Source organism: Geotrypetes seraphini, chromosome 14 (assembly GCF_902459505.1).
Source record: "Geotrypetes seraphini chromosome 14, aGeoSer1.1, whole genome shotgun sequence".
Taxonomy (NCBI): Eukaryota; Metazoa; Chordata; class Amphibia; order Gymnophiona; family Dermophiidae; genus Geotrypetes; species Geotrypetes seraphini.
The window spans coordinates 12,141,672-12,167,664 of NC_047097.1; the positions used below are offsets into that span (position 1 = coordinate 12,141,672).

At 42.3% G+C, this 25,993-nt stretch overlaps 1 protein-coding gene across 5 annotated transcripts in view; it reads right to left on the minus strand.

Annotated features, from left to right (window-relative positions):
* The window catches only part of LOC117348179 (golgin subfamily A member 6-like protein 6), a 101,111-nt gene extending 79,325 nt beyond the window's left edge, over positions 1 to 21,786 (minus strand). For 3 of the 5 annotated variants that reach the window (XM_033919906.1, XM_033919905.1, XM_033919901.1), the window contains exons 1-5: positions 20,957 to 21,063; positions 15,861 to 16,845; positions 8,264 to 8,415; positions 7,267 to 7,585; positions 3,829 to 3,926 (exon numbers count right to left, since the gene is read on the minus strand). In XM_033919906.1, the coding sequence (XP_033775797.1) occupies positions 3,829 to 3,926; positions 7,267 to 7,585; positions 8,264 to 8,415; positions 15,861 to 16,085 (794 nt within the window). In that variant the 5' untranslated portion in view covers positions 16,086 to 16,845; positions 20,957 to 21,063. Of the gene's footprint in view, positions 1 to 3,828; positions 3,927 to 7,266; positions 7,586 to 8,263; positions 8,416 to 15,860; positions 16,846 to 20,956; positions 21,064 to 21,140; positions 21,337 to 21,725 lie in introns of those variants that run through there. The other 2 variants (XM_033919904.1, XM_033919902.1) reach the window with 2 other exon arrangements.
* Between the last annotated feature and the right edge of the window lie 4,207 nt (positions 21,787 to 25,993).

The following is a 25,993-nucleotide window of genomic DNA, read 5'->3' on the forward strand; positions in this document are numbered from 1 at the left end:
ACATTCTTACTAAAATGATTGTACCACGCTCCCAACAGCAAGCTCTGCTCCATCTCTAGACATTATCCTTCTACAGTTCCTTCAAAAAGATATAAACAGGATGGAGTCAGTCCAGAGGAAGGCTACTAAAATGGTTGATGGTCTTTGTCATAAGGCATATGGGGACAGACTTAAAGGACTCAATATGTATACTTTGGAGAAAAGGCAGGAGAAGGGAGATATGATAGAGATGTTTAAATACAATCAGCAAAAATTGTTATTAGCCTAGTGGTGGAGATACCCCATGAAAGTGCATTTATAATAGGTGGAGAAAAAGCCTCAACTTATCAACAATATACGGACGGCAACACAATGAGTTCTTAAGCCAGTCCTGCTCTGTATCATAGGCAAAAAAACTCCACACTTTTCAAAATGGGACCAAAGCCACCACTGGGCACAGGGGCCAGAAAAAGAACAAAACAGTTCACTTATCTTCTCCCGATGGCAACAGCAGCAATGAGTAGATCTTCCTGCTATAGCATTTCTCACGCTGACAAAAGACAAGGAACTGGATGCCACCAACAAGGCTCTTGTTTCGCCGAAGAAGCAGGGCAATCACCTTCTCTCCTGCTCCGTCCACATACGGCTCAGAATGGCACTAGGATTTATACTTCCGGGTTCATAGGGGTCAATGTATAAAAACTTTATTTACAGGAACATACGATCTCACCATCAGTAGAAGGCACACCATTCTACTTTCTGATTAAGTCCATAAGACCAGATAGTTTTCAAAAAGAAAATAGACCGCTGTTCACTTTGATATAACAATCTTTTCACATCCCTATGACGAGCTGTAAGGGGAATATGATGTAATACAAAGCACTTAAATTCCTCAAAAGAGTGATTTTTTTTCAACACAATGTCGTGTGAGTATATCTACCTGTCTTTTGTGTGAAATGTTAGAACGATGTTCAAACAGTCTTGTTTTAAGACTGCGTTCAGTATGTCCTATGTAGCACAGATCGCAAGGGCAGAGTATTGCATAAATTACTCCAATGCTTTCACAAGTAACCAACTGGGTCATCCTGATACATTTTATTCCGAGTATGCATAGTAGGTCTCCCTCATTTAATAAGGAACAAGCAGTGCACTGGTTACACCGAAAAAGTCCAACCCTCCTTCTTTCCTTCTTTGTCCAAACATCCGCAGGGCATAACAAGTCTTTCAAATCTCTATTCCGAGCGAATGCAATTTTAAAATCTAAATCATGACAGTTTTGCTTAGTTTGCAGCTTGGGCCATAAAGATTTAATTTTTCTCCCAAGCCGCTGTGATATGCCAGAATATCGTAGAACACATGTTATAGAATCACTCTTGTCATTCTTTAGTCTATAGTGTAACAATTGTTCCCGAGCACTAAACTTCACCCTTTTATGGGCTTTAGAGATGACAGACTTTGGGTATCCTCGCTGTTCATATTTACTGTGTAACAATTGTGCATTATTCACAAAATCTTCAGTAGAATGACATATTCTTCTATACCAGAAGAATTGAGAAACCGGCAAGTTGTACTTCAACTTGACAGGGTGTTGTAACAAGGTATTCCTGTCTGAAGGTTTCGTAAAGGCAGATGTTGAAAATCTACCATTGTCGTGTATGATTTTCACGTCCAAAACCAATTTCTACACTGTCATTTTCATTTGTCTTTTGTTAACGTGAGAAGTGCTTTAGCGGGAAGATCTACTCGCTGCTGCTGTTGCCATCGGCAAAAGATAAGTGAACTGTTTTGTTCTTTTTCTGGCTCCCTGTGTACAGTGGTGGCTTTAGTCCCATTTTGAAAGGTTACATTTTGAAAAGTGTGGACTTTTTTTGCCTCTGATACAGAGCAGGACTGGCTTAAGAACTCATTGGGTTGCCGTCCGTATATTGTTGATAAGTGGAAGCTTTTTCTCCACCTATTATAAATGCACTATCATGGGGTATCTCCACCACTAGGCTAATAACAATTTTTGCTGATTGTATTTATATTTTGTTATTGCGACTTGGATTCTTGAGAGATGTTTAAATACCTACAAGACATAAATGCGCATGAGACAAATTTCTTTCATTTGAAAGGAAGCTCATGAATGAGACAGCATAGGATGAAGTTAAGAGGTGATAGGCTCAGGAGTAATACTAAGGAAATACTTCTTTACAGATAGGGTGGTAGATACATGGAATAGTCTCCCGGTAGAGGTGGTGGAGAAAAAGACTGTCTGAATTGAAGACAGCATGGGACAGGCACGTGGGATCTCTTAGGGAGAGGAGGAGAGAGTGGATGCTATGGATGGGCAGACTGGATGGGCCATTTGGTCTTTGTCTGGCATCATGTCTCTATGTGTTTAAATTTTTGTTTTATTTTTCAGTATACTCCATACACTTCATCCACTTTTCCTGTGATGACTTTAACTCCTTTGAAAAGAATTCTGTTTGACCTTCAAACCAGGATGTCACAGCTTACTTGGCATCTTCATCACTTGAAAACCACTGTCCACTGAGAGATTTCTTCAAAACTTGGAACAGGAAATAATCCAAGGGAACCAGGTCAGGACTGTAGGGTGGATGGTTCAGCTGCTGAAACCCACATTCTTGGATGGCAGCCTTTGACTGTCATGACATGTGCACTAGCGCATTGTCATGAAGAAGCAGCACGCCTGCTGTGAGTTTTCCTCGTCTTTTCTCCTTGACTGACTTCCACAAAGCAATCATTGTATTGGTGTAACTCTCCCAGGTTATGGTTGTCTTGTGTGGCATGAACTCAAGAAGCAAAATTCCTTCATCATTCCAGAAGACAGTTGCCATTACTTTGCCTGCAGATTTTTCTGTCTTGAACATTTTAGGGTGAAGGATGACTTGTGCTTCCACTGCATTGACTCTGTGATAGACCCAAGTCTCATCTCCAGTCACCAAATGATGAAAAAAATTCACTTGGTCTTCACAGAGCATCTCCAAGATCTTCTGACAGCACTGGGGCCTCATGGCCTTCTGACATGGTGTCAGTATTCTTGGAACCCATCTTGCACTAACCTTGGACATGACAACTTTTCATGAGTTATTTTTCAAACCGTACCTGCCGAAATGCCCATTTCTTCAGCTATTCAGGAAACCTTAATTTGTTTGTATGACCAAATTAAATCCTCGACTTTCTTGCACATTCTGTGGAAGTTAATTCCACAGGCTTTCAGCTTGAGGATCATCTTCAGTGGACTCACTATCCCACTTAATCTGCTTGGTCCACAATTTTATTTTGTAGAATGATGGGGCAGACTCACCATAAACTGCATTGATCTAATTTGGCTTTCCCTTTCTTTTGTGTGAAATTTTATCACTGAACCGTACTCCAAATCTAGCACTTTTTTACTTGATTTGCACAAGGACTCTCCTGACATCCTGTCTCTTGGAATATTAGACTCGCACTGAGCCACAATTATGCAGGAGTAACCTTGAGACATGTTTCAACATGCACAGACCTGTTTCAATATGCTTCTGCTTTCTTTTATATTCAAGTAAATACATTATTGAATGCCCTTCGTATGAGTTGTTTGCTCACTGCCAATGATGAAATTAACAGGAATGTGGGGTAGAGTTGAGAGATACCAGAATGCCTATAAGGGAGATAATAAATCTGGTGGTCTTCAGCTGAAGAGGTTTTGGAAGCCTCAACAACTACAACAGAGATGCACCACTGCTGGGTAGGCCTGTGCCTACCTAGGCCCACCCGTGGCTATGCCACTGCTCATACCACTTTCCTAGTTTTCTTTCCCAGTTTCTAACCTCCAAACAAAATTCAGTTTCTAGCTCATATCCTTACTTTTCCTGCAGCTCTCCCCTCTGAGTCTTTTCTTCAGAGCGAGACAGCTCTAGCCATTCCTTCTCCTTCTCAAGATGAGCTATGGAACTCTCCAGTTGCTATGGAATAGGATTGAAATCAGAACAGAAAAATTAAGAGTCAAGCAGAGAACTGATGATTTTAGAGAGGCACTTAGATGGGAGTTACACATTATAATTAATAGGAACTAGAGGGGTTTCATAAGCATTCTGTACTTTTCTATTGCACTATAATTACTCATAATTATATCTTAATATTTAACACTCCCTGCGAGTTAAATCATTTCTGATGATCATTGGTTTTAAGTAACTATATTATGTAATCAGTAGCATAGTGTGGAGGGGCGGTCTGCCCTGGGTGCCATCTTGGCAAGGGACACCAGCATAGGGTTACCAGATTTGCCTTTGGGAGAATCCAGAGCTATGGCCAAGCCCTCAGCCACGCCCCCAGACGGCATCCATGCATGCGATGCAATGATGACACGGTCATGTACGCGTAAAGTCACAGCGTTGCATGCGTGCATGCGTGGATTCCCCTTCCCATTGCAATTTTGGCAGGAAGCATCGGGAAGCTTTTCAAAACATGGACATGGACCAGCACCTTTCCTCCTCACTACCCACCCACCTCTTCAAAAATCTTTACTGGCAGTGAGCAGTGTCTTCCACCTGCTGCTTGCACTGGCCTCTGCTCTTTTTCTGATGCTACTTCCTGGTCGCAGGACCGGGAAGTGATATCAGAGGGAGAGCTGAGCCTGGCGAGAGCAGCAGGTAGGAGATGCTGCTCACTGCCAGCGAAGACTTTTGAAGACGTATGCGGGGCTGGGCATGGCAGGGAAGAGTGCAGGGGCGCATGGTGCGGCAATGCCAGGCACCACAGCTCTGGATGCCTTCTTCCCTCACTACACTGCTATATTTAAAAAAAGAACTATTTAAAAGGCAAAGATGCTAAGTGGGTAATTCTTAGGGTTACCAGATTTTCCATTTTTTCCAGATCCTGGACCCCAGACCACCCAGCTCCACCCATCTCCGCTCCTGCTCGGAACTCACGGCAATGACTGACCGGGTTAGCAGCGGGGCAGGAGCGCAGAAAGTTAGCTCCTGCCCACTACACCTCTGGACCACCAGGGATTCCAGTGGCAGAGGAGGTACGATGGACAGGGCAGGGAGGAGGGAGAGGCTGGAGAGCCAGGGAGGTAAGGGGGCTGTGTGCAGTGCCTGGCAGGGAGGAGACTAGGTGTAGAGCCTGACAGAGGAGGGAGGGGGCACTAGATGCAGATCCTGGCAGGTCAGGGCACATGAGTATTAAGCCACCCGACTTATATTCGAATCAACTATTTTTCCTCCTTTTGGGGGGGGGTCTCGGCATAAATTCAGATCGACTTATATTTGAGTATATATGGTAGGTACTTTTTCTAAATTATATTTAGGTGCCTTGTTATGAAATTACTTCCATATATTCCAGCAATTTTATATAACGCTATTTCTACATATAAAATATTGTTTTGCCCATAGAAAATGCCTTTTAAAATGACCACCCAGAGAATGTATGGTGGCAGGTCAGCTTATGCGCAAGACAGTCTGCTGTTTGGATTTTGTCTAGATTATTCTATTCTTCTCTTAACCTGAATATTTTATAAACTGAGACCATTAGCATGCCTATACACACCACATTTCTGCATATATGCTCTATAAGGAATGACAATATGAACACTGGAAAATTCAAGAAAGGAATAAAGACTATCCTTTTTTCAAACTACTTCAACAGAAACTATGAAGTTGATAGAGAGAGGAAACCAGATCTTTCAGGGATGCATGTAAATATTATATTTAGCTGAAATTGCCAACCTCCTTAAGAGGTGTGTAAAAGTGTATAGTGTATTTAGCGACAATAGTAAACCTAGTATTACATGTGTACATACAAAGGACAATTGATTTGGTATAAACATGTGCATATATGTAGGATGATGAATTATTGGCATAACTATGTCTGTATTAATAACTCTGTAACACCACCACAGAGCTCTGGGTATTTCAGTATAAAGCCCATGCATTGTAATACCTCACAACTCCTTATGGTAACATCTCTACAGAAGCTAATGTATCATAATTCATAACACCTTTACAGAAGCTCATATAGGTCTAGATTCACAAAGGGCATGGATTGGATCCGATCCATGAGAGATCTGATCCGTGTCCAGGGGGGCTTATTCACGAATCGCCCTCATGCAAATGAGGGCGATCGGAATCACGCCCCCATCTGACTGTCGGGATCGCTCTCTAGCGATCCCGACACATGCACAGACCATCTATAGATGGTCTGTGCGTGCTTAAGAGCAGCTACCTTTTCTTTAACTTTATTTTTAATTTAGCTGTTTTTACTTTTTCTTCATGAGCCCATGGTTTTAACCCGCGTTAAACCAGCGGGTTAAAACCGCGGGCTCATAGTGCGGGGGAAGGGCAGGAGAGTCGGGGCAAGAGCAGGGCAGCGATTCGGGGCAGGCAGAAGATCGGGGCTGAGAGCAGAGAAGCAGGGCAGAGAGCTGGACGGCAGAAGGCAGGGCAGTCGGAAAGGACCTCAGCGACTGGTCCTCAGCAGTAGCTTATTTTTGGATCGGCCAGCCCAGTTGACGTTGCTTTTTTATTTTAGTGAATCGATTCCTGCCTGCATTTGACTGCCGTTCCTCCTCATTTGCATGTGCGGATCAGAGGACGATCGGGACAGAGGTTAGTGAATCGGGTCGGAGGGAAATCGGGTCGTAAAGGGGTCGGAAGTTGATCGGTGGGCTTAGTGAATCCTGCCCATAGACCACTCTGAATTGACTCCTCAGTCATTAGTAGTGGCATAGAAGCTCTCAATAATCATAATCATATTCCCACCTCCCTCCTTCTCCACTATTTTCAGCATGAATTAGGTTTATGTATGAGTGGGGGGAAGTTACCCTACTTCAACTGGGAGACTTCCTTTCATTGAATACTAGTTTTCCATTTCCATTCTAGCACATTCTATTTGCAAATGAAGCATGCTAAGATGGAAAATGAAACAAACCCCAGACCATTTTCATTGTGTTTTTTTGTATCGTTTCATATTAAACGCAGTCCGAAAAACAAGGAAAACCACCCCACGGTGAGTACACAGCAAAAAGAAAGTGGGGAAGGCACTGTACCCATCAATCTGAGATAAAGCAAAGTTTAATGAATACAGTCAACTATAACAATGTAAAACATGTGAAATGGCCAATCTACGCTTTTAGGCCCTATCTCAGATTAATGGGTACAGTGCCTTCCCCACTATCATTTTGCTATTTTAAAGTAAACGCACTGCCCTCTATGCACCACAGTATGGCAAATGTCTAACTGGATTCTTAATCCGAGACCTGAGCGCAAAACGTTCACAGAAATTTCACAGCAGGACAGGATTTACTTTCTGTTTAAGGGAGAGCAGTTCTAACTTTGCTCGGCTAAGTTCCAGCTCCTTATCACGCTTCTTTAGCTCCTCCGATTGCTCCTGCAGCTTGCCGTTTGCCTCTCGAAGGTGGTTCACGAGATCTGCTCTCTTCTGGGCACTCTCAGATAACGATGCTCGCAGGTTCCGGTCAGACCCACTCCACTTTTTCCAAGCCAGTGACTGGACAAAATCAGTTTCTTCCCTGGGCCATGATGGAAGGAGGGATAAGGAATGCCTCCTTCTCAATGGTGGACTAGAACATCTTCCGGAATACTCAGCACCATTTGTTAGAGCACTGAAAAGATATGACCACATATAATCATTTTAATGTTAGCATGTTACATAGTACTTTAAAGTAGGCTTGTCCGAGTTCAGTCTTCGAAAGCTACAATTGTCAGATTTTCAGGATACCCTCAATGAATATGCATTAGAAAGACTTACATGCCCTCTTCCTCCACTGTATGCAAATCTCTCTCATGCATATTCATTAGGGATTCCTGAGAATTATTTATTAACCTTTATTTTATATACTGTAATCAAGAAACCAACATTAACTACTAAGCTACAGTACATTACAAAAGATTGTCTGTCCTTAAAGCGGCCTATTTAACACATTTCAAAGTAAATGTAGATGAGAAATTCTTCGAGTAATATACTTAAAAACATGGTTCTGAATTAGTAGATCACCCCTGATTTTCTCAGGGGGTGGCTTGATTTCCGCTGCCTTCTAGAATGCAAAGCGATGATGGAAATTGCAACATTGCATGCAGCCAGTGGCAAACCTGGCAGGGTGGGAACCCAAGGCAGGTCACTGCCTCCTCTAGCCGGAGCAATCCCCTCCTCCAGGCAGTGGGAACTACCTGCATGGGGGCCATACGCTTACATTGAGTTGTTTTTTTTCTGCTATGAAATAATGTATATTGTCTTACTGCACGTTATAAAAGAATACATAAAACAATAAAATTAATATAACCTGCCACTCTCAAAGTAGTGGATTCCACGCAGGGGGCTTGTGGACCTTGGTCTGCCCAACTGTCTAGGGCTGAGAGACCCCCAGCTATATTCTTGACACTGGCTGTTGGAGTAATTGGGGTCTGCTTGCCCAGCTGCATATTTCAGGGAATTCTGAAAAGAGAAAAGAAAAGTCACAGAAAGTTTTCTTGTACTTCTTAAAACACCTACCAGGGAGAGACAGAACAGTTTGGTCAAGTGAAATGTACAAACTAGACGCATTTCCACATTTAAGAGCTAGAAGCACTAACCCACAGAACTTCCTTCAATTAGTGTACTCTTCCTGGGAAAATTTGCTACAAAGAGAGGGTTTGGGGTGATTGATGATATAAACAAAGCCGTGTGGCAACACCCCAGAAGCCCTTTAAATCTCTATGGGCTTCAGGGCCATTAGCACAGCACAGCCGCTAGCGCGGCTTTGTAAAAGAGGCATAAGTGCTTTTCACTTATTACACGTTTGGGGAAATTGAGAGTTTCACGATTATGTATTTTTTGAAAAATAGAAAATAAGCTTAAAAGTATGAAGGATTAAGCAATGATTTGGTGGTGAGGTGGCTGGGGGTTTTGACCCTCTGTTGTGCCCCTTCATGTCTCTGAGCTATTCCTATCATATGTAAAGCTGGTATCACAAAAAGTTTTCATTATCATCTATAGAGGGAAGTGTTCTTTGCTATCTATATTGAATATTTTCACTCATTGGATTTCCTTTTTCCCTGTCATTTTTTGACATGCAAAGCCTTTTGCACATACTTGTTTTTGCTATATTCAAAACTAATAAGCAGCTTTGCATTCTTTGTATACTTTGCAGAGATGCAAAGTATACTCAAAGAGATGCAAAGCTACTTAGTTCTAGGCTGGAGATTTTGGGTAGTCTTGAATTTCAAACCACCTCATCCTGGTGCATTATGGGACTCGTAGCACTGATTTCAATGGGCAGGAGCAGGCACTACAAATCCCACACTGCTTTGTGATATAAGTTCAAAACCAGGACTGACTAAAAAGTCTCCAGCATGGAACTGGGCAACTTGGCATCTCTAAGCTCATTAATTTTGAATTTTAAATAAATCTTTTCATGTAGCAGGCACTTAGTTGGAAGGCCAAAACACTTGCCTGTTTCTCATAAATGAAGTTTAATGTAAAAAAAATAAAAAAAATTCCATTTTCAGAGTTTTACCACATTTATGGGGATTTCCTTATGGTCTTTTGCACAAAGTCCCATTTCCAAAAATCATGTGGGTTAATACATGAGCATCAAAATCACCAGCTATAATCTGCAGCTCCCAAGTTACCACGAGGGAGATTGTAGGCCAGCCCTGGATTTCTGATCTGCAGTACCAGTTTTAATTCAAATTGGTAACCAAACTTCAGGATTGCAACCGTCACGTTTGAAAGTCACTCAGAGGTATAGAGTACTTCAAGAAGAGAGTTGTGCCCTCTAGTGATGAACCAAAGTATATTTTTCAGTCGTTGCAACTTTATTAGTTCTGGTTACGCTCCAAGTTTGATTACAAAAGTCTTTACAGTACTCTTTTAAACCAGACAGCTGATGCTGGTACTCTTTTAAACCAGACAGCTGATGCTATGTTTTCTCTGACAGTTTAAATTCACAGCACCGACAGCGTTCTTTTGACGATGTTACCACATCGCAAACTTGAAGCATTCTATCAGCATTGAAAAGGTTTTTCAATTTACATACAATAGGGTCTCCTGAAGAAGGAATCGAAACGGGGCCACGTAGAGACCCCGAACCTGTTATAAACTGAATTATCAAGCTGCTCTCAATTTTCTCACAGAGCGATGTTCATTTGAAAAGATTTGTAAAGATAAGAAAAAACAAAGTATTTTCATACAAGTGTTTGAAAGACTGTAAAGACATTTATTTATTTATTTACTTTTGTAATCAAACTTGGAGCGTAACCAGAACTAATAAAGTTGCAACGACTGAAAAATATACTTTGGTTCATCACTAGAGGGCGCAACTCTCTTCTTGAAGAACTCTATACCTCTGAGTGACTTTCAAACGTGATGGTTGCAATCCTGAAGTTTGGTTACCAATTTGAATGAGAAGACAGTTCTTTTATTTGAACTCTAATATTTTTCTGACTTCCACTAATATTTAACTATTAGTACCCCAGTGACATTATAAAGAAATTATATTTGTACCAGTTTTAATGGCTAGAATCAGGAATTCCAAATATTGCACTGCAATGAAAAAGACATTGAAAACCAGAACTGGTCAAAAAGTCTCCCTCCTAGATATAGGTAACTTCTGAATCTGAGTCCTAAGACCATAAGCATTGCCATACTGGGACAGACCAATGGTCCATCAAGCCCAATATCCTGTTTCCAACAGTGGCCAATCCAGGCTACAAGTACCTAGTAGGATCCCAAAAGAGTAAAATAGATTTTATGCTGCTTATCCCAGGATTAAATAGTGGATTTCCCCAAGCTCACCTTAATAATTGTTTATGGATTTTGTTTTAGGAACGTGTCCAAACCTTTTTTTAAACCCTGCTACTCTAACCACTCTGACATTGAATTCCAGAACTTACTTACTTTTCTCTGATTTGTTCTAAATGTACTAGTGTACTTCAAAAAAACTTCATTGCATAAACCCTGTAGTTCTTGCACTTTTAGAGAGTAAACATGCAATTCAGGAGAAACTACAAAACTTCAGAGAGAGGTTTTACACTCACAGAAATGTCTAGAAATACTAGGCTTCTAACTTCTGAACTTTAGTGTAGAATTCTGCTGACTTCTGAAAAAAAGCCAGATACTTGGCAATCGTGACCTCCTGAGTGCATGGATTTTGCCATCCTTTTTCATGTATAGCCTTGCAGATATTAAGCTGGGTCTACAGTAGTACAATTATTTGCCTCATTTCCAAGCTGACAAAAAAGTAGTTATAGATAGGAGTTCTTCCTAATGGCAGCCATCAATGTATGGAATTCCTCAAGTTTAATGTAAGCAGTTTTATTTACTATTTAATTGAGACCTCATCCCCATTCTCCATCAGTAGAGAACATAACTGCCTATCCATGGTATCCTCCTAGTTAAAAGGTCATCTTCTCTTTTAGAATGTCTCTAAATGTGCTGCTATCATCAACTTCCTGAACCCTGCCTGCCTAAAGGAAAGTCCCCTCCTCCCCCAATCAATTGATGGGCACATAGTTAACTTCAGCAACACTACAAAAAGTTTAGGTATAACATAAGAACATAAGAATTGCCACTGCTGAGTCAGACCAGTGGCCCATCATGCCCAGCAGTCCGCTCACGCGGTGGTCCTCTGGTCTAAGACCAGCACCCTAACTGAGACTAGCCCTACCAGCGCACATTCTTGTTCAGCAGAAACTTGTCTAACTTTGTCTTGAATCCTTGGAGGGTGTTTTCCCCTATAACAGCCTCTGGAAGAGTGTTCCAGTTTTCTATCAGTCTCTGGGTGAAGAACTTCCTTACGTTTGTACGGAATCTATCCCCTTTCAACTTTAGAGAGTGTCCTCTTGTTCTCCCTACCTTGGAGAGGGTGAACAACCTGTCCTTATCTACTAAGTCTATCCCCTTCAGTATCTTGAATGTTTCGATCATGTCCCCTTTGACTCTAAGCTCTCCTTTGAAAAATAATTCAACTCTGACCTTAAGACCATAAGAATAGCCTTATTGGGCCATACCAATAGTCCATCTAGCCCAGCATCCCTTCTTCATGGGTGGCCAATCCAGGTCACAAATACATGGACTCAGCTTTTTCAGGTCTGCACATAATCCACTCAGTCACATCTTTTCCATCCTCCTCACTAATTTTCTCTTTAGCCATTTCCCATTTAGACTATTACAAAGCTCTACACGTGGGTCTACCACTGTCAACTATCAAATTATTGCAACTCATACAGTCTATGTTGGTTAATCTCCAAACATTAGCTCCCGGTTTCAGCTCACATAAAATACAAAAACCTTGACCTTAGCATTCAAAAGGTATCTGCCCCTCAGCTCTGGGTTGCTTTTCTAAGCTTTTGACCCCTTACATTCCCTCCTGCTCTCCTCAGATGTCTCTTCTGTCTTTTTCCTACATTGGCCCCCAGTTGTGGAACTCTCTCCCTCTGGAAAATTACTCAAAACCTGGTGGTTTCTTGTTACTTATATAGCTCTCAGCTTATTCACAGGTCTACCACATTAGTCCAACCCAGTCCTTCCCCTATAATGACCTACAGTCTTCCTCTCTACTATCCTCCTTTTCTGACCTCCAGTTTCTCACTTTTTCTTTTAATTTTACCTTAGTTGACTTACTGTAAACTGCCTAGCAGTCCTACTGTGCCAATAAAAGAAGAAAGCCTAGGTAGACCCACATATCACAAATACAGAGGTGTGGGGTGGTGATGGGGTTGTTTGGGGGGGGGGGAGTTTGCGGGGGGCCATCTTGGGCAGGAGAGCTTGGTCTCCCTCCTGTCGGTGTTGTCGGGATGGGGAGTCGGCTGGAGGGCTTGGGATCCCTCCTTCCAGTTCGTAACAGTTCGGGAGGGGGGATCGTGATCGCGGCAGGAGAGATTATTAATAATAATAATAATAACTTTATTCTTTTATACCGCCATAACCAAAAGTTCTAGGCGGTTTACACTAAAAAGAGCTGAACAATCAGCGAAATACAATAATACAGTAAAAAATACAAATATTTGTAAAATAGAATTTCAATAATAAAACTCACTAAGTAAGTGGTTTTAATTAATTTCCGAAAACAGCAATAGGATAACAAAGTTTGCTGAATACATTTACCTAACCAAGATTGTTGCCTACCTGCTTGAAATGCTAGGGTTCTATTTATGAAGGTCTTATATCTACACCCATTTTTGGATAAGTAAATAAGTAGAAGTTTCTAGTTTCTCTTGATGGTCTATGCAACACAAAATGAGGAAAAAGGTAAGCTAGAGACAATCCCGATATCAGCTTAAAGCAGATACAGGAAAATATGAATACTTTTGCTTCCAAAGGCAGCCAATGAAGTAAACGATAATATGGACTAATATGGCCGTTCTTTTTTAAACCAAAAATCAATTGAACAGCTGTATTAGGCATCTCTCCTGCCGCGAATGTTGCAGTGGGGGGGTGGGCAGGTTGCCGGAGCTGCTGAACTGATCGCGGCAGCTACGATCAGCTCAGCGGCCCCTTTTCGGAACTTATACCTGTTTTGACTTGGTCTAAGTCAAAACGTATAAGTTCCGACTGGGCGATCTCCCTAGACTTTTGGTTATACTTGCAGTACGACTAAGTTTGGTCGACCCAACTCTAAAAACGCCTCTTTTCGCTCTAGGCGTTCAGAGGCAGGGTAAAGGCCTAAGCTGGTTTTAGATACGTCTAAAACCAGCTTTGATTATCGGTACTTGGACGATCTGTCTTTTTGATCGTCCAAGTACCGATTTAGGTGACGTTTTGAACTTTTTAAAAAAATTATTATGAGCCCCATAGCTTGTAGGGAGTGACAGGATGGATGGAGCCTGAGCAGATCATGCAAGTATGTATGTAGATAATAAAACAGTATAAACTACACATTGATTTGAAAAATATCGGTATGAAAATTGACATCAGCTCTTGCACTGGTGTAAATGTCCACACCTGCCATTAATGCTAGTATTTTATAAGGAAAGGTAGGTGCAGAAGCCTATGTACTGTAGAAAATATCTGTGATTCCATGGTACAGAAGCAGGAAATATATACTGCAGAGAATATCCAAGGGTAGAACCAGCATAGCCTATAGACTGGATGAAGCTCTGGCCCAGGGCGCCACACGGCCGGGGCTGTGACATCACCAGCTCATAATTTAAGCTACCCTGCAGCTAAGTATCATGTACAAATTCACCTTTTTGTCTGTCATAATTAGATTGTAAGTTCTTTCAAGTAGGGACCGTGTCTTGCGTGTTTAATATACAGCGCTGCATGTGTCTGGTAGCGCTTTAGAAATAATACATAGTGAATCACTTGAAGATTTTTCAAGAAGTAACAATCTCAGATTAATTAATTTTCCTAAGATTACAACAATAACTCCTAGAGAAATGGTTAATCGTTATTTAAAAGAAATATTGGAAATTCCTGAATCATCTATTCCACCTTTTACTTGGGTTTATTATCTTCCTTTCAAAGAAACTAAAGATCAAAAGAATTTACATAATTTAAGCTACCCTGCAGCTAAGTATCATGTACAAATTCACCTTTTTGTCTGTCATAATTAGATTGTAAGTTCTTTCAAGTAGGGACCGTGTCTTGCGTGTTTAATATACAGCGCTGCATGTGTCTGGTAGCGCTTTAGAAATAATACATAGTGAATCACTTGAAGATTTTTCAAGAAGTAACAATCTCAGATTAATTAATTTTCCTAAGATTACAACAATAACTCCTAGAGAAATGGTTAATCGTTATTTAAAAGAAATATTGGAAATTCCTGAATCATCTATTCCACCTTTTACTTGGGTTTATTATCTTCCTTTCAAAGAAACTAAAGATCAAAAGAATTTACAAGAAGTAACTCAAGAACCTTTGGATGTGACTGCCTTATTAGAATCCTCAGATAGGGAAGTAGCCACTCTGGCAACTTTGCTTCTTTCAGTTGCTCTCACAATGGATAAAACATGGTTACTGAAATTACACTTTAAAAATAAACATAAAGAATTTTTGGGACTGAAAGTTCAAATGTTTCCTGATTTGGCCAAGGGACACACAGAGGCGGAGAAAAGAATTTTTGTTATTAAGACCAGCAATTACTGCCCTGGGTGCTACCTTTTTTCTTAGGTATCCTTGCAAATGTATAGTCCGTTATAAGTCGCATAAATTTGTTTTCTTTGAACCTTCACAACTGACAACATTCCTATCACTGTCAAGGCTGGAGATAGCTCGTGATGGATAGATGACGGCCCACCACAGTTTTACCTATATTTTCTTCATTCATTGAAAGCTTAAACTCCGTTTAAATTTAATCTTGGATCTTATATGAGGACTTGAGCGAGATTTAAGATGAAATTTATTTCTTGATTTTTTGCATATATGTTTGAAAGTATTTCTTATCTTTCTTTAATCATGCTTCCTGTACAAGTTTATACTTGATTATTATATTTGAAAATTTATAAATAAAGAAATAATAAAAAAAAAGAAATAATACATAGTAGCAGTACAAGCTTCCCTCCTCCTTCCTCTTCTATGCAGCTGCCCTGTCCTAGGAGGGTGCGACTTCATAAGTCAGTTGCCATGAGGGAGGAGGACCAGTGTCAGCGTCAGCGGAGAGAAATGCAGTACTTCTCTCCTCCCTCCTCTGTTGCTGGCCCATGAAGCCTCATCCTGCCAGGACAGACAGTAGCATCAGAGGAAGGAGGAGGGAACTGGCTGCAGGACATGGACCGGGGGCAGGGCATGGATCAGGGCACCATAATCTCTTGCGCTGGCCCTGCCTAAGGTCCTGAAGTACAGAAATGGGTGCAATAGGGAAAATAAGTCTTCGAAGATTTGAATGACTGGAAGGATATTTAAGCTGGGAGAGGAAAGTAAACATGGCAGAGAGGATGTCACTCCACTGAACTCCCTACCTTGGCATGAAAAGATCCTTGTGAAGATAGCACCCCTTCGTCACAGCTCCTTCCCAGATTTGATGGAATAGGTCTTGATGTCTCAAAATTCCTTCTGTTGCTCTCAAGGTCCTTTGAGGTCCAGCAAGGTGATCTCCTTCCAGAGTTGGAAGAGTATTGACTAGATCCATTCCCGCTGTAGCGCGAGGGCAAGCTGTAATACCCACTGCAGCTTCGATATGACATTTATGCAGGGAAGTGGCGAGGAAGTAGAAAGAATTAGTGTTCCTTAAGAGGACACCCAAGAAACCATAAACTCCTCTTGTCATTCACTCTATCCCGTCTACTGTTTAGAGTCCATGGATGATTCTAAGAGCCTCTTGATTAGCCAGAAGGAATATCACAAATTCATCCTTAAAGTAACAAGGCCAGATTGACCACTGGCAGACACCACAAATGCAAAAACCAAAATCCTGTCGTGTTGCATTCAATTCTACGTGTGAACAAGGAGGTAGTAGTCCCAGCACCAGTAGAAATGGTATATATTTCTGAATATACAATCTGCTTTCATTCACAAACTCCTGATTCCACCAATACCAATCAACAGAAACGTGCAGCAAGGGAGACTTGACCAATGACCAATCTCCTATTGCTTGCTTCTTCAATGGAACAGCAAATTATGCCAGAGGATACAGGACAGACTCAGAACAGCCTCCAAAGTTACAGCTAAGAATGTTTCATCTGCCTTTGCTTCATCTATATCATCAACAGGTCTCTATGCTGTTTTTCTCAATGAAAGTGAACCAGCTCAGGCAAATGTCTAAGGTTTTATCTTATGACAAAAATAGCACTTTGTGGTACTTTGCAGTATGACACAAGTCTGAGGAGTCTGATCTGGTGCAGGAAAGCCAAAAAAACATGAATAACTGCTGGTGTAGGCCTGAACCTTGAAGGATACTTCCACTCCTTTTCCAGCAAGGAACCTTGCATCGCCCATTGAATGATCCTGGAGACATATGAGAAAAAAAGATGTGAAAGCATCAGTGGGTTAGTAGAGCAGTACTATTCTACAACAACTGTCACATGTCTTTCCCCCCCGTCCCCACAACTACAAGAGATAAAATGTATCACCTGTTAGTGCAGGAGTCCTGCAATGTATTACATAGTAACATAGTAAACGATGGCAGATACAGACCTCAACGGTCCATCCAGTCTGTCCATAAGTTACACCCGTTAGAAAATACATGATTAAAAATTCACTTGTCCCTTCATTGATATTTCTGGGTCATAGACTGTAAAGTCCACCTGGTATTCTCCTAGGTTCCATCTGCTGAAGTTGCCATTTAATCAAGCCATTGCGACATCACTGCTTAGGTTGACTCTTAAGCATTGGTGGAATGAGGCATAATGACATCACAATCTCAGCTCTGGAATGTTGCTATTCTTTGGGTTTCTGCCAGGTAACATAGTAACGTAGTAGATGACGGCAGATACAGACCTGAACAGTCCATCCAGTCTGCCCATACGTTACACCCGTTAGAAAATACATGATTAAATTAATTTGTCTCTTCTTTGATATTTCTGGGCCATAGTCTGTAAAGTCTGGTATTTGTCCTAGGTTCCAAATGCTGAAGTTGTCACTCCAGCCTATCCAAACATCCCATTGTTTGCAGGATATCTACCGTAAAGTCTGGCCAGTAACATCCTCATGTTCCATGTTAGTGTAGTTCCCCACTGATGTCCATCCTACACCGAATCACTGTATATGGGACACAAACCGTGCAAGTCTGTCCAATACTGGCATTAGTTCTTTAATTGACATCCTTCATTTTCTAATTAGAGATCCTCTATTTTTATCCCATGCTTTTTTGAATTCCATCACCATTTTCCTCTCCACCACTTCCCTCGGGAAGGCATTCCAGGCATCTACCACCCTCTCCATGGGTTCATACACAGTAACGCGGAAGACAAAGGCGCGCGCCGACAACTGAGCGCAAGACGGAGGTGCGTGCCGAAGAAAAAGACTGTTTTTAGGGGCTGCGACGGGGGGTTTTGTTGGGGAGCCCCCCCCCACTTTACTTAATACATATCGCGGCGGCGTTGGGGGGGGTTTGGGGGGTTGTAACCCCCCACATTTTAGTGAAAACGTAACTTTTTCCCTAAAAACAGGGAAAAAGTTAAGTTTTCAGTAAAATATGGGGGGTTACAACCCCCCAAACCCCCCACAATGCCCCCACAACGTTGCGCGATCTGTATTAAGTAAAGTGGGGGGGTTCCCCCGACACCCCCCGTCGTAGCCCCTAAAAACAGTCTTTTTCTTCAGCGCGCGCCTCCGCGCTGCGCTCAGTTGTCTGCTCGCGCCTTTGTCTCGGCGCGCTTTTGACCTGACACCCTCTCCATGAAGAAGACTTTCCTAACATTGGCTGCTTGCCAGTTTAAGATTAATTCTATAACTGGGTGCTTATATTTAAGCGACACTCGAGCATGTAAGTGCACACTTAGGCATGCAAGTTGCAGCAAAGCGCCTAGGTGCTGCTCTATAAGGATATGTGTGAAATAAATACATTAAAAAGCAGCATGGCATGTAGATGCAAGAGGTGTTCATGTGGGAGGAGCATGGGAGATGTGTGGGCGGGACTTCCATTTACATCCACATCATACAGAATACTGTATATTTTCTGTCCCTTTAGCCACCTGCAGTTACAACAAGTATATGGCTGGTGTGACTGCGGGCACACTCGTAGATGTAAAGCACTGATCCTGGGTTACACTAGTATTCTATATTAAAATCTGGGCGCCATCTATATTGAAATCTGGGTGTCATTATAGATCTTGGAAGCGTTGCTAGCTCAGTGAAAGGTGTACAAACTCCCCTGATACAGCAACATCGTTATACAGAGGCCTCTGCTGGGTTTCCATTTGGGTTCTGCTTCTGAATTAGATTGCTTTTCAGCTAAGTATTCTTTGGGCTAATATTCAGCTGACAGCAATTAGCATTTTGCTGACCACCACTAGCGTTATACCTAGAAATTCAATACCGTACCATGCACAGGCTCCAGCATTGAATTTTTGGGTATATGGAGCCAGTGCATTTAAAAAGGAGCCCTAAGTACGGCCTCCACCTTGGAACACACCCAAAATAGCTGTGTTTGGTTTGAGCACTAACAGGGCACTTTCAAATGCCTGGTTAGCTCCAGATGGGTGTTTAAAGTGTTTTGAATATTGGACCCTTTGTTTTATCATCTTGCAACTTGAAAAATAATACAAACATGTTTGGAGTCTTTGGGGGACTCTCTTTTCACCTCCTCGCAATCTGAGTTACTTTGGATCTCCACTGTTGTCCTTTTTGAACAAGATTTTTTAGAATTATTTTTATATTTTGTGTTTTATTAGTAGAGGGGTTTTTTTTTTTAATGACCAATGATAGAAAGAAGCTCCATTCAGGTGTATTCTGGAAATTGGGGCCATTTTCCACTGAGGTGTTTTTTCTATCCACTTTCTTAAATTATTTGAGCTTTTGGATTTGTTTTGGGTATGAAGAGGCCTTAGTACCCTAATTTAGAGTTGCTTTACATGTACAGTTCCATGTTTGGATTTTCTCTACTGTCCATTCTTCCGCCAGGTAAAGGTACATCCTGTGGGTTGTCAAGACCTATTTTGTTTTGATTGCAACTGCTTTTTACCACCATCAGAAGCTGCTGTCATAGGCAAACCCCCTAGTCTGCCAAATAGTTAAGGCCACCTGCACAAACTTAATGAATGAATATCGGGAGTCGTTCTGGATCAGCATCTGATTATGAAAAAGCAGATAGATGTTGTGGTACATAAAGGTTATTATACTCTATGGAAACTACGCAACATTAAACCGTACTTTGAGTTTTCTGCTTCAATCTCTGTTGCTGCGTCTACTTGATTATTGCAACATTGTCTACCTGGCAAGTACTAAGAAAGACATGGCCAGACTCATATTGATTCAGAATACAGCGGTCAGATTGATCTATGGTCTGAAGAAGTATGACCATGTGACGCCGTTCTATTGCGAGTTGCATTGGCTCCTGATGGAGGCTCGTGTCTTGTTTAAGTTGGCCTGTCCTTGTTATAAGGTTATGTATGGCACTGCTCCATTCTATATGGTCAATAGATTTTCTTTAGCATCGTACATAGTAGAAGATCTTATGCCCTGTTTACTTTTCCATCCAGGGTTGTAAAAGCACGAAATTTCTTGATCATACTTTAGCATTTCAAGCAGCTTCCCACGATAAAGAATTACAGCTTTTTCTTATAAACATTTTAGAACTCAGTGGAAAACCTATCTTTTCTCAAAATACTTGGTCAAATCACTTTTCTTGTTCTTCATGATATCGTTTATAATCTTTTGCAAACCGCATTGAATTTACGCTTACGCGGTTAAGAAGCATGATGTTATGTTATATTATCTAAGTGAACCCAGTTAAAATTGACAAAGAATTTTTACCTCAAGGTCAGGGGTCTCTTTTGTCTGTTTATCCGTGCTTATCTCCCTCAGTCCTCTCTAGTAGGGCCTGATGATGGTCATCACTTGTGCCCCTCTGTTGTGAATCCTCTACCAGCTGTGCCTTATGCTCCTTTTCCACATTAGCTATCCACCAATCCCTCCCCTGCACTACCACCAATTCTGGTCTCAAATGTGTCAATCACTCCTTGCTTCATTAAGTATTCCCTTATCACAAATCCTTTCATGCCAGCTTTTCACCCTTTCTCCTTCCTGTAAATTCTTCTGCTATCTTTTAACCCCTCCTCTTTTCTGGAAAAATCAATGAACTTGATTACGAAGCAGCTGGGTGTCCTGCACTGTCCTGGTAGGTGCCAGCTTTGGGTTTCTGGGTTCTGCTTGCCAGGCTACCATCAGCAAACTGTTGAAACTAATCATGCATAAGCAAGCCAAGCTCGAGTAACATACCAGTGAACATAAGCAGAAATTTGACATTCATCGGTTAGACATTTTCAACCTTTGAAACATTTTCAACATATCATGTGCCATGAATTGGGAAGGAAATCACTGATTAGAGATGTGAGGCTGAGAGATAAGATCCAGGTACACTTACTGTATCACTAACAAGCAGTGTGCTAAGACTTACCTGCCCCAGCTGCTCCCCAAGCCCTCTGTCCCCACAAAGGGAGTAGAGTTAGTCCCTCAGCTCAGCACTGCTGCCTCTCCCAACTGTTCCCATTTCAGGAAACTCGCAGTGTATGAGTGCTGCTATGGAAACCAAAACAGTAACAAGCTTAAAGCTGTTCCACTCCTTTGAATGATATACCAACCTTAAATTGTGAAACGACTAAGAGAGCAGGAGGCACCAGCAGAACTGACAGTTCTTGATGTGGGTTCCTTGAGACCAGGCCTCATTCGGCAGGTTTTGACAAAGATTCTGGCTACGCAGACTGTGGGAAAGATATAGGCTTCCTAACAGGGCATATCCAGATTCCACCGAGTAATGAGGAAGGTTCTAGCTCAGCCCTGGAATTTTCACTCCTGCCCACAGGTATTTATAGAATTCCCCCCCCCCCCCAGTATATTTTATTTATGCTTCAAATCCCTACAATATACGAGAAGCATCCACAAACGGTCCACACAAGTGGTAATATTTTTAGCATGTGAGTGGTTTTTGCATAAATGTATTCCCAGAGATTGTTTAGCATCTGTTGACTTAGTTTAAATCATTATAATACAGAATATCATTGCAACAAATACCATCAATAGCAAACATCTCACTTTAGAATACTATATCTGCCTATTCAATGTTCCTGCTGAAATGTAGTGTGTAGTATTAAATGCAATTCAATTTTATTTTGGTACACTAATCCACTAGCAAATGGACAGTTCTGAACAAGGAAAAATAAACTAACCTTAGTACATTCAGTATGCAGTGAAGCTGTAAAACATCAGGCAGTATCATTTAAAATGAAGCCAGGGCAGGATTAATTCTTTGGTAGGCCCTAGGCACACAAGTACAATGGGCCCCCTACCCACGTCCCGCCCATTCCCCACCCCTCCTACAGGCCCGCCCACAGACCCTGCCTACTATATATATATATTTTTAATCTTTATTGATTTTCCAAAACTTATACAAAGTGCAACAAATATATAATCAGCCCACAGGCTGCTTGCCTTCCACTTTTCATAAAGAAAAAGACCAGGCAATCCCTGTGAACGCGACCTTGAAGCGTGTAGTGTACATATGCTTTTCTGTGGAGACATGCCAAAATACAAATTACTGGGTTTGAAAGAAACACAACTTTGAAAAATCACTGTAGCAGCCTATTACAAAAATTCTGCAAACACAGGGAGGGTAACTTTCAAACCCATTTCCAAGGGTGTAACATGCTTTTGTTTTGTTTATTGGCGCTTTCTACACATCACCTTACTGTGGGAACAATCAAAGTGGTTTACGGGCTATAAAAAAATAAACAAAAAAAGAAAGGAACTACAATTTGTGGATAAGACAGAGAAGAAAGGACAGGGAGAGAACTACTACTACTATTTATCACTTATATAGCGCCGAAAGGCTTACGCAGCGCTGAACATTTTGACATTTGAGAAACGGTCCCTGTGCAGAACAGCTTACAATCTGACTTTGAAAGCAGCAGGGCAGAGGTAAAGGCTGGCCACTATGTTCTATGCCCTCTGAGGGATTGTCAAAAAGTTTCCGCATTTAACAATATACTCTCAAGAGCAAATTACATCACTACCCGCAAGGTGAGCCGGCTTACCTGACTAGTCATATGACATTCTACGACACGCCCTCACACCATTTCTCCCGCCCCAGCCACGAAAATATGAAAGTACAGAAACTTATTGAAGAACCTTCATATCTGGGTCCTGTTCTGTAAAGGGCAGTCGGTGTCTACTCAATGGCATAGTAAGGGGGCAGCGGGGGTGGGGGTGGTCCACCCATGGCGCCATGTTGGTAGGGGTGCCGACACCCCTTCTCCTCTCTGCCCCTGCCTCTTCCCACTCCTCCCATCGCCAGGCGTGCACCCCCTTTCCCTTCCCCCGCACCTCTAGCTAATGTGCTTCTTGCAGCTGTGTTGTCTCTCCTGCTGACATCACTTCCGGATGCTGTGCAAAGGAAGTGACATCGGTGGGAGAGACTATGGGGGTCATGAGGAGCATGTTGAAGTTCTTGTTGCTCGCGGCGGTGAACAACTAGAGGTATGGGGGACGGGAAGGGGCGGCCTGCGTGCGGCAGGGGGGGAATGTGGAAGGAGCGGGAGGATGTAGACCAGGGATCTCAAAGTCCCTCCTCCAGGGCCAGAATCCAATCAGGTTTTCAGGATTTCCCCAATGAATATGCATGAGATCTATGTGCATGCACTGCTTTCAATGCATATTCATTGGGGAAATCCTGAAAACCCGACTGGATTGCGGCTCTCAAGGAGGGACTTTGAGATCCCTGATGTAGACGAGGAGGAGGGAGGGGAGCCATGCCCTGGGCACCTCTCATCCTCGCTACGGTGTCTACTTTCCTTTATAAAATACTAGAATAACCAGGAGTATACACACCTACATATGCATTTAGGGAGGGTAATTATGTCTGTCAGCCAGAGAGCCAATGTTAATGCTCATGCTTAGATTCCAGCAATATATGTGTACCTTGCAGTGTTCTATAAGTTATGTATATAAAAATGTGCCCTGCCCATACCCCCGTCCCCTCCAAACTCTGTCCATGGCAACATCTACCTGCCATCATTACATGCAATTAATTGCCTGTAGTGAAAAGACCTGGAAGGAGGCTGGGGAGTTTGGGAGGGGTTTGCCTTTAAGAGCAAACATTTGTATAGGTTCTATTAAATTATGGAAAAAGATTCAACTCTTGCAAATACAGCATCAAGGATGATTTGACTCTAGGCAAGTTATTTAACCTTCCAATGTCCCAGGTACCAAAATAAGTACCTGTATATAATATGTAAACTGCTTTGACTGTAACCACAGTAAGGTGGTATATCAAATCTCATCCCCTTTCAAATGAAAGAAGTACGGCAAGGCTACTTTTTTGTTGATATGGCTTCATTGGTTCCCAGTATGGGTTCAACAGGGCTGTAGTTAGCTGTGTGCAGCTGCACAGGGCAAACAGCAAGTTAGGATGCCAAAATGATATCCCATCCATAAGCTTTCCTTCCTGTCACAGAAGTGGGCAGGGAAGGAGCACGATTGGAGCACTTAAGGGCATGTCACAAAGGGCACCATTTGTGGCTTGCAATGCTCTTGAAGCTTGAGTCTCACTTAAAGTGGCTTGCAAGATTTAGCTCCTAGTTATTTCAATAATCTGCTAATTGTCTCCTCATATAACTGAACATTTTGTTTTTCAGATCACTGCCTATTAAATTTTCCTTCAGTTAAGGACACTCAATTTAAGAAAATTCTGGAAAATTATTTCTTTTCAAGCAGCAAACATTTGGGACAGTTTACCATTGTCCACTTTTCTACTTTTCTTTCCCTAAGCATTAAAATTCTTATGAATTAACTAGTGTTTAAGCCCGTTACATTAATGAGTGCTAGAAAGCAGCCCCCTTTCCTTCTCCCCCTCCAGTTCCTCCCTGACTATCTCTCCATGGCCCCCTTCTGTCTCCCCCCCCCAAGCAAAACTGTCTGCCTCCCAGCACACCCCTCCACCAAAGCAGCCCCCTTTCCCTCTCCCCCTCCAGTTCATCTGCCCCATTTCATCCTCTTCCCTTTGATCAAGTCTCTCCCTACTCCTTAAGGTGCATTATCTCTCACCTCCCAGTTCTGGCCCCCATAATTTAGCATAGCTGTCTCATTACCACCACAGCTATCCCCTGTCCAGTTTTTTCCCCGTGTCTTTCTTTAGTTAATCCTCTTCCCTCAGGTAAAAAATTGGCCCTCTCCCTTGCTCTTCCCTCGATTTCTCTCCACTTTGGTCCAGTATTTCATACCCTCTTCTCCCCCTCCCCTTCCGCAGGTCGGGTGTCATCCTTACATTGTCCGCTCCCCGCCGGTATGCAGGTAGGCGAGTCACCGGCAGAGCCAGCAAAATACAGGCTGCTTCCGGGAAGCATGGAAGAGAGGCCGCCGCTGTTCCTCCTCGCCTGCCTTTGCATCCCCTTGCTGCTGGATGGTGGCAGCGCCCTGGACCTGCACTTTTTGGCCTTCAAGGCCGAAGTGGCACTCAACCTGTCACTGGGGATGGCTGGACATGAAATTTGTGGTGCCGGAAAGGCTCTAGATGCGAGCTGGGAGGATGACCGGCGGTTGCTGAGGCTGCGGCCGCCCGGAGACTGCGCTCAGCTGCCCAGGAACCCTGTTACACTCTCGGTGCGCCTCTGGGTCCATGTGCAGGGCCCACACCGCACACTCCAAAGAGGGAGCAGAAGGAACGGCGGTGGCGACAGCAGTTTGTTTCACAGTGAGTGAGGGTGGGAGGGGGGAAGCTCCAGAGTGTTCCCTGCCGTCGCATTCTAAACTAGAATCCGGCCACGGATCAGAAAACACGGTCGCAGGGATCACAAAACTCTAAGTGCGCATGCGCGCTTAGGGTTTTATTATATAGGATTCCCAGTGGCATAACTGGTTTCTCTTTTTGTAAACCACTTTGGACCTGATATAAGAGATCATAAATGCCTGACATTAGATCACATTAGATTTTCAAAACTGTGCATGTGGTTTTCCTCTGAATAATGATTTACACAATTTAGTAGGTGTAAATGTGTGTGGCTAATTTTCTTGGAGTAATTTTCAAAGAAAAAGTATATGCATATTTTCACACTGGCGAATCCTGTAGAAATATGGGCACCAGACATTTACAAAATAGTTCCTCAACATAGAATTAGCCTGTGGTTTAACAAATACCAAGGGACTTTATTTTGGAATGGCTTTGTTACCACAAAATGAGGAAACCTGTACTGGGAATCACCCATCCTTAGAACTGTATCCATGACATCCTGTTTGTCTGTCTTGTCTGTTTAGATTGTAAGCTCTTTTGAGCAGGGACTATTTTCTTTTTCTTTGTGACTCTGTAAAGCGCTATAGAAATAATGAATAGTAGCAGTAGGCATAGAAAACATAGGTAGCTGCCTCGGGCACCCAGGCTGAAAAGAAGCTTGCTTCAGAAATACCAAGTTGCCCAGTTCCAAGCTGGAGATTCTGGGATATTTAG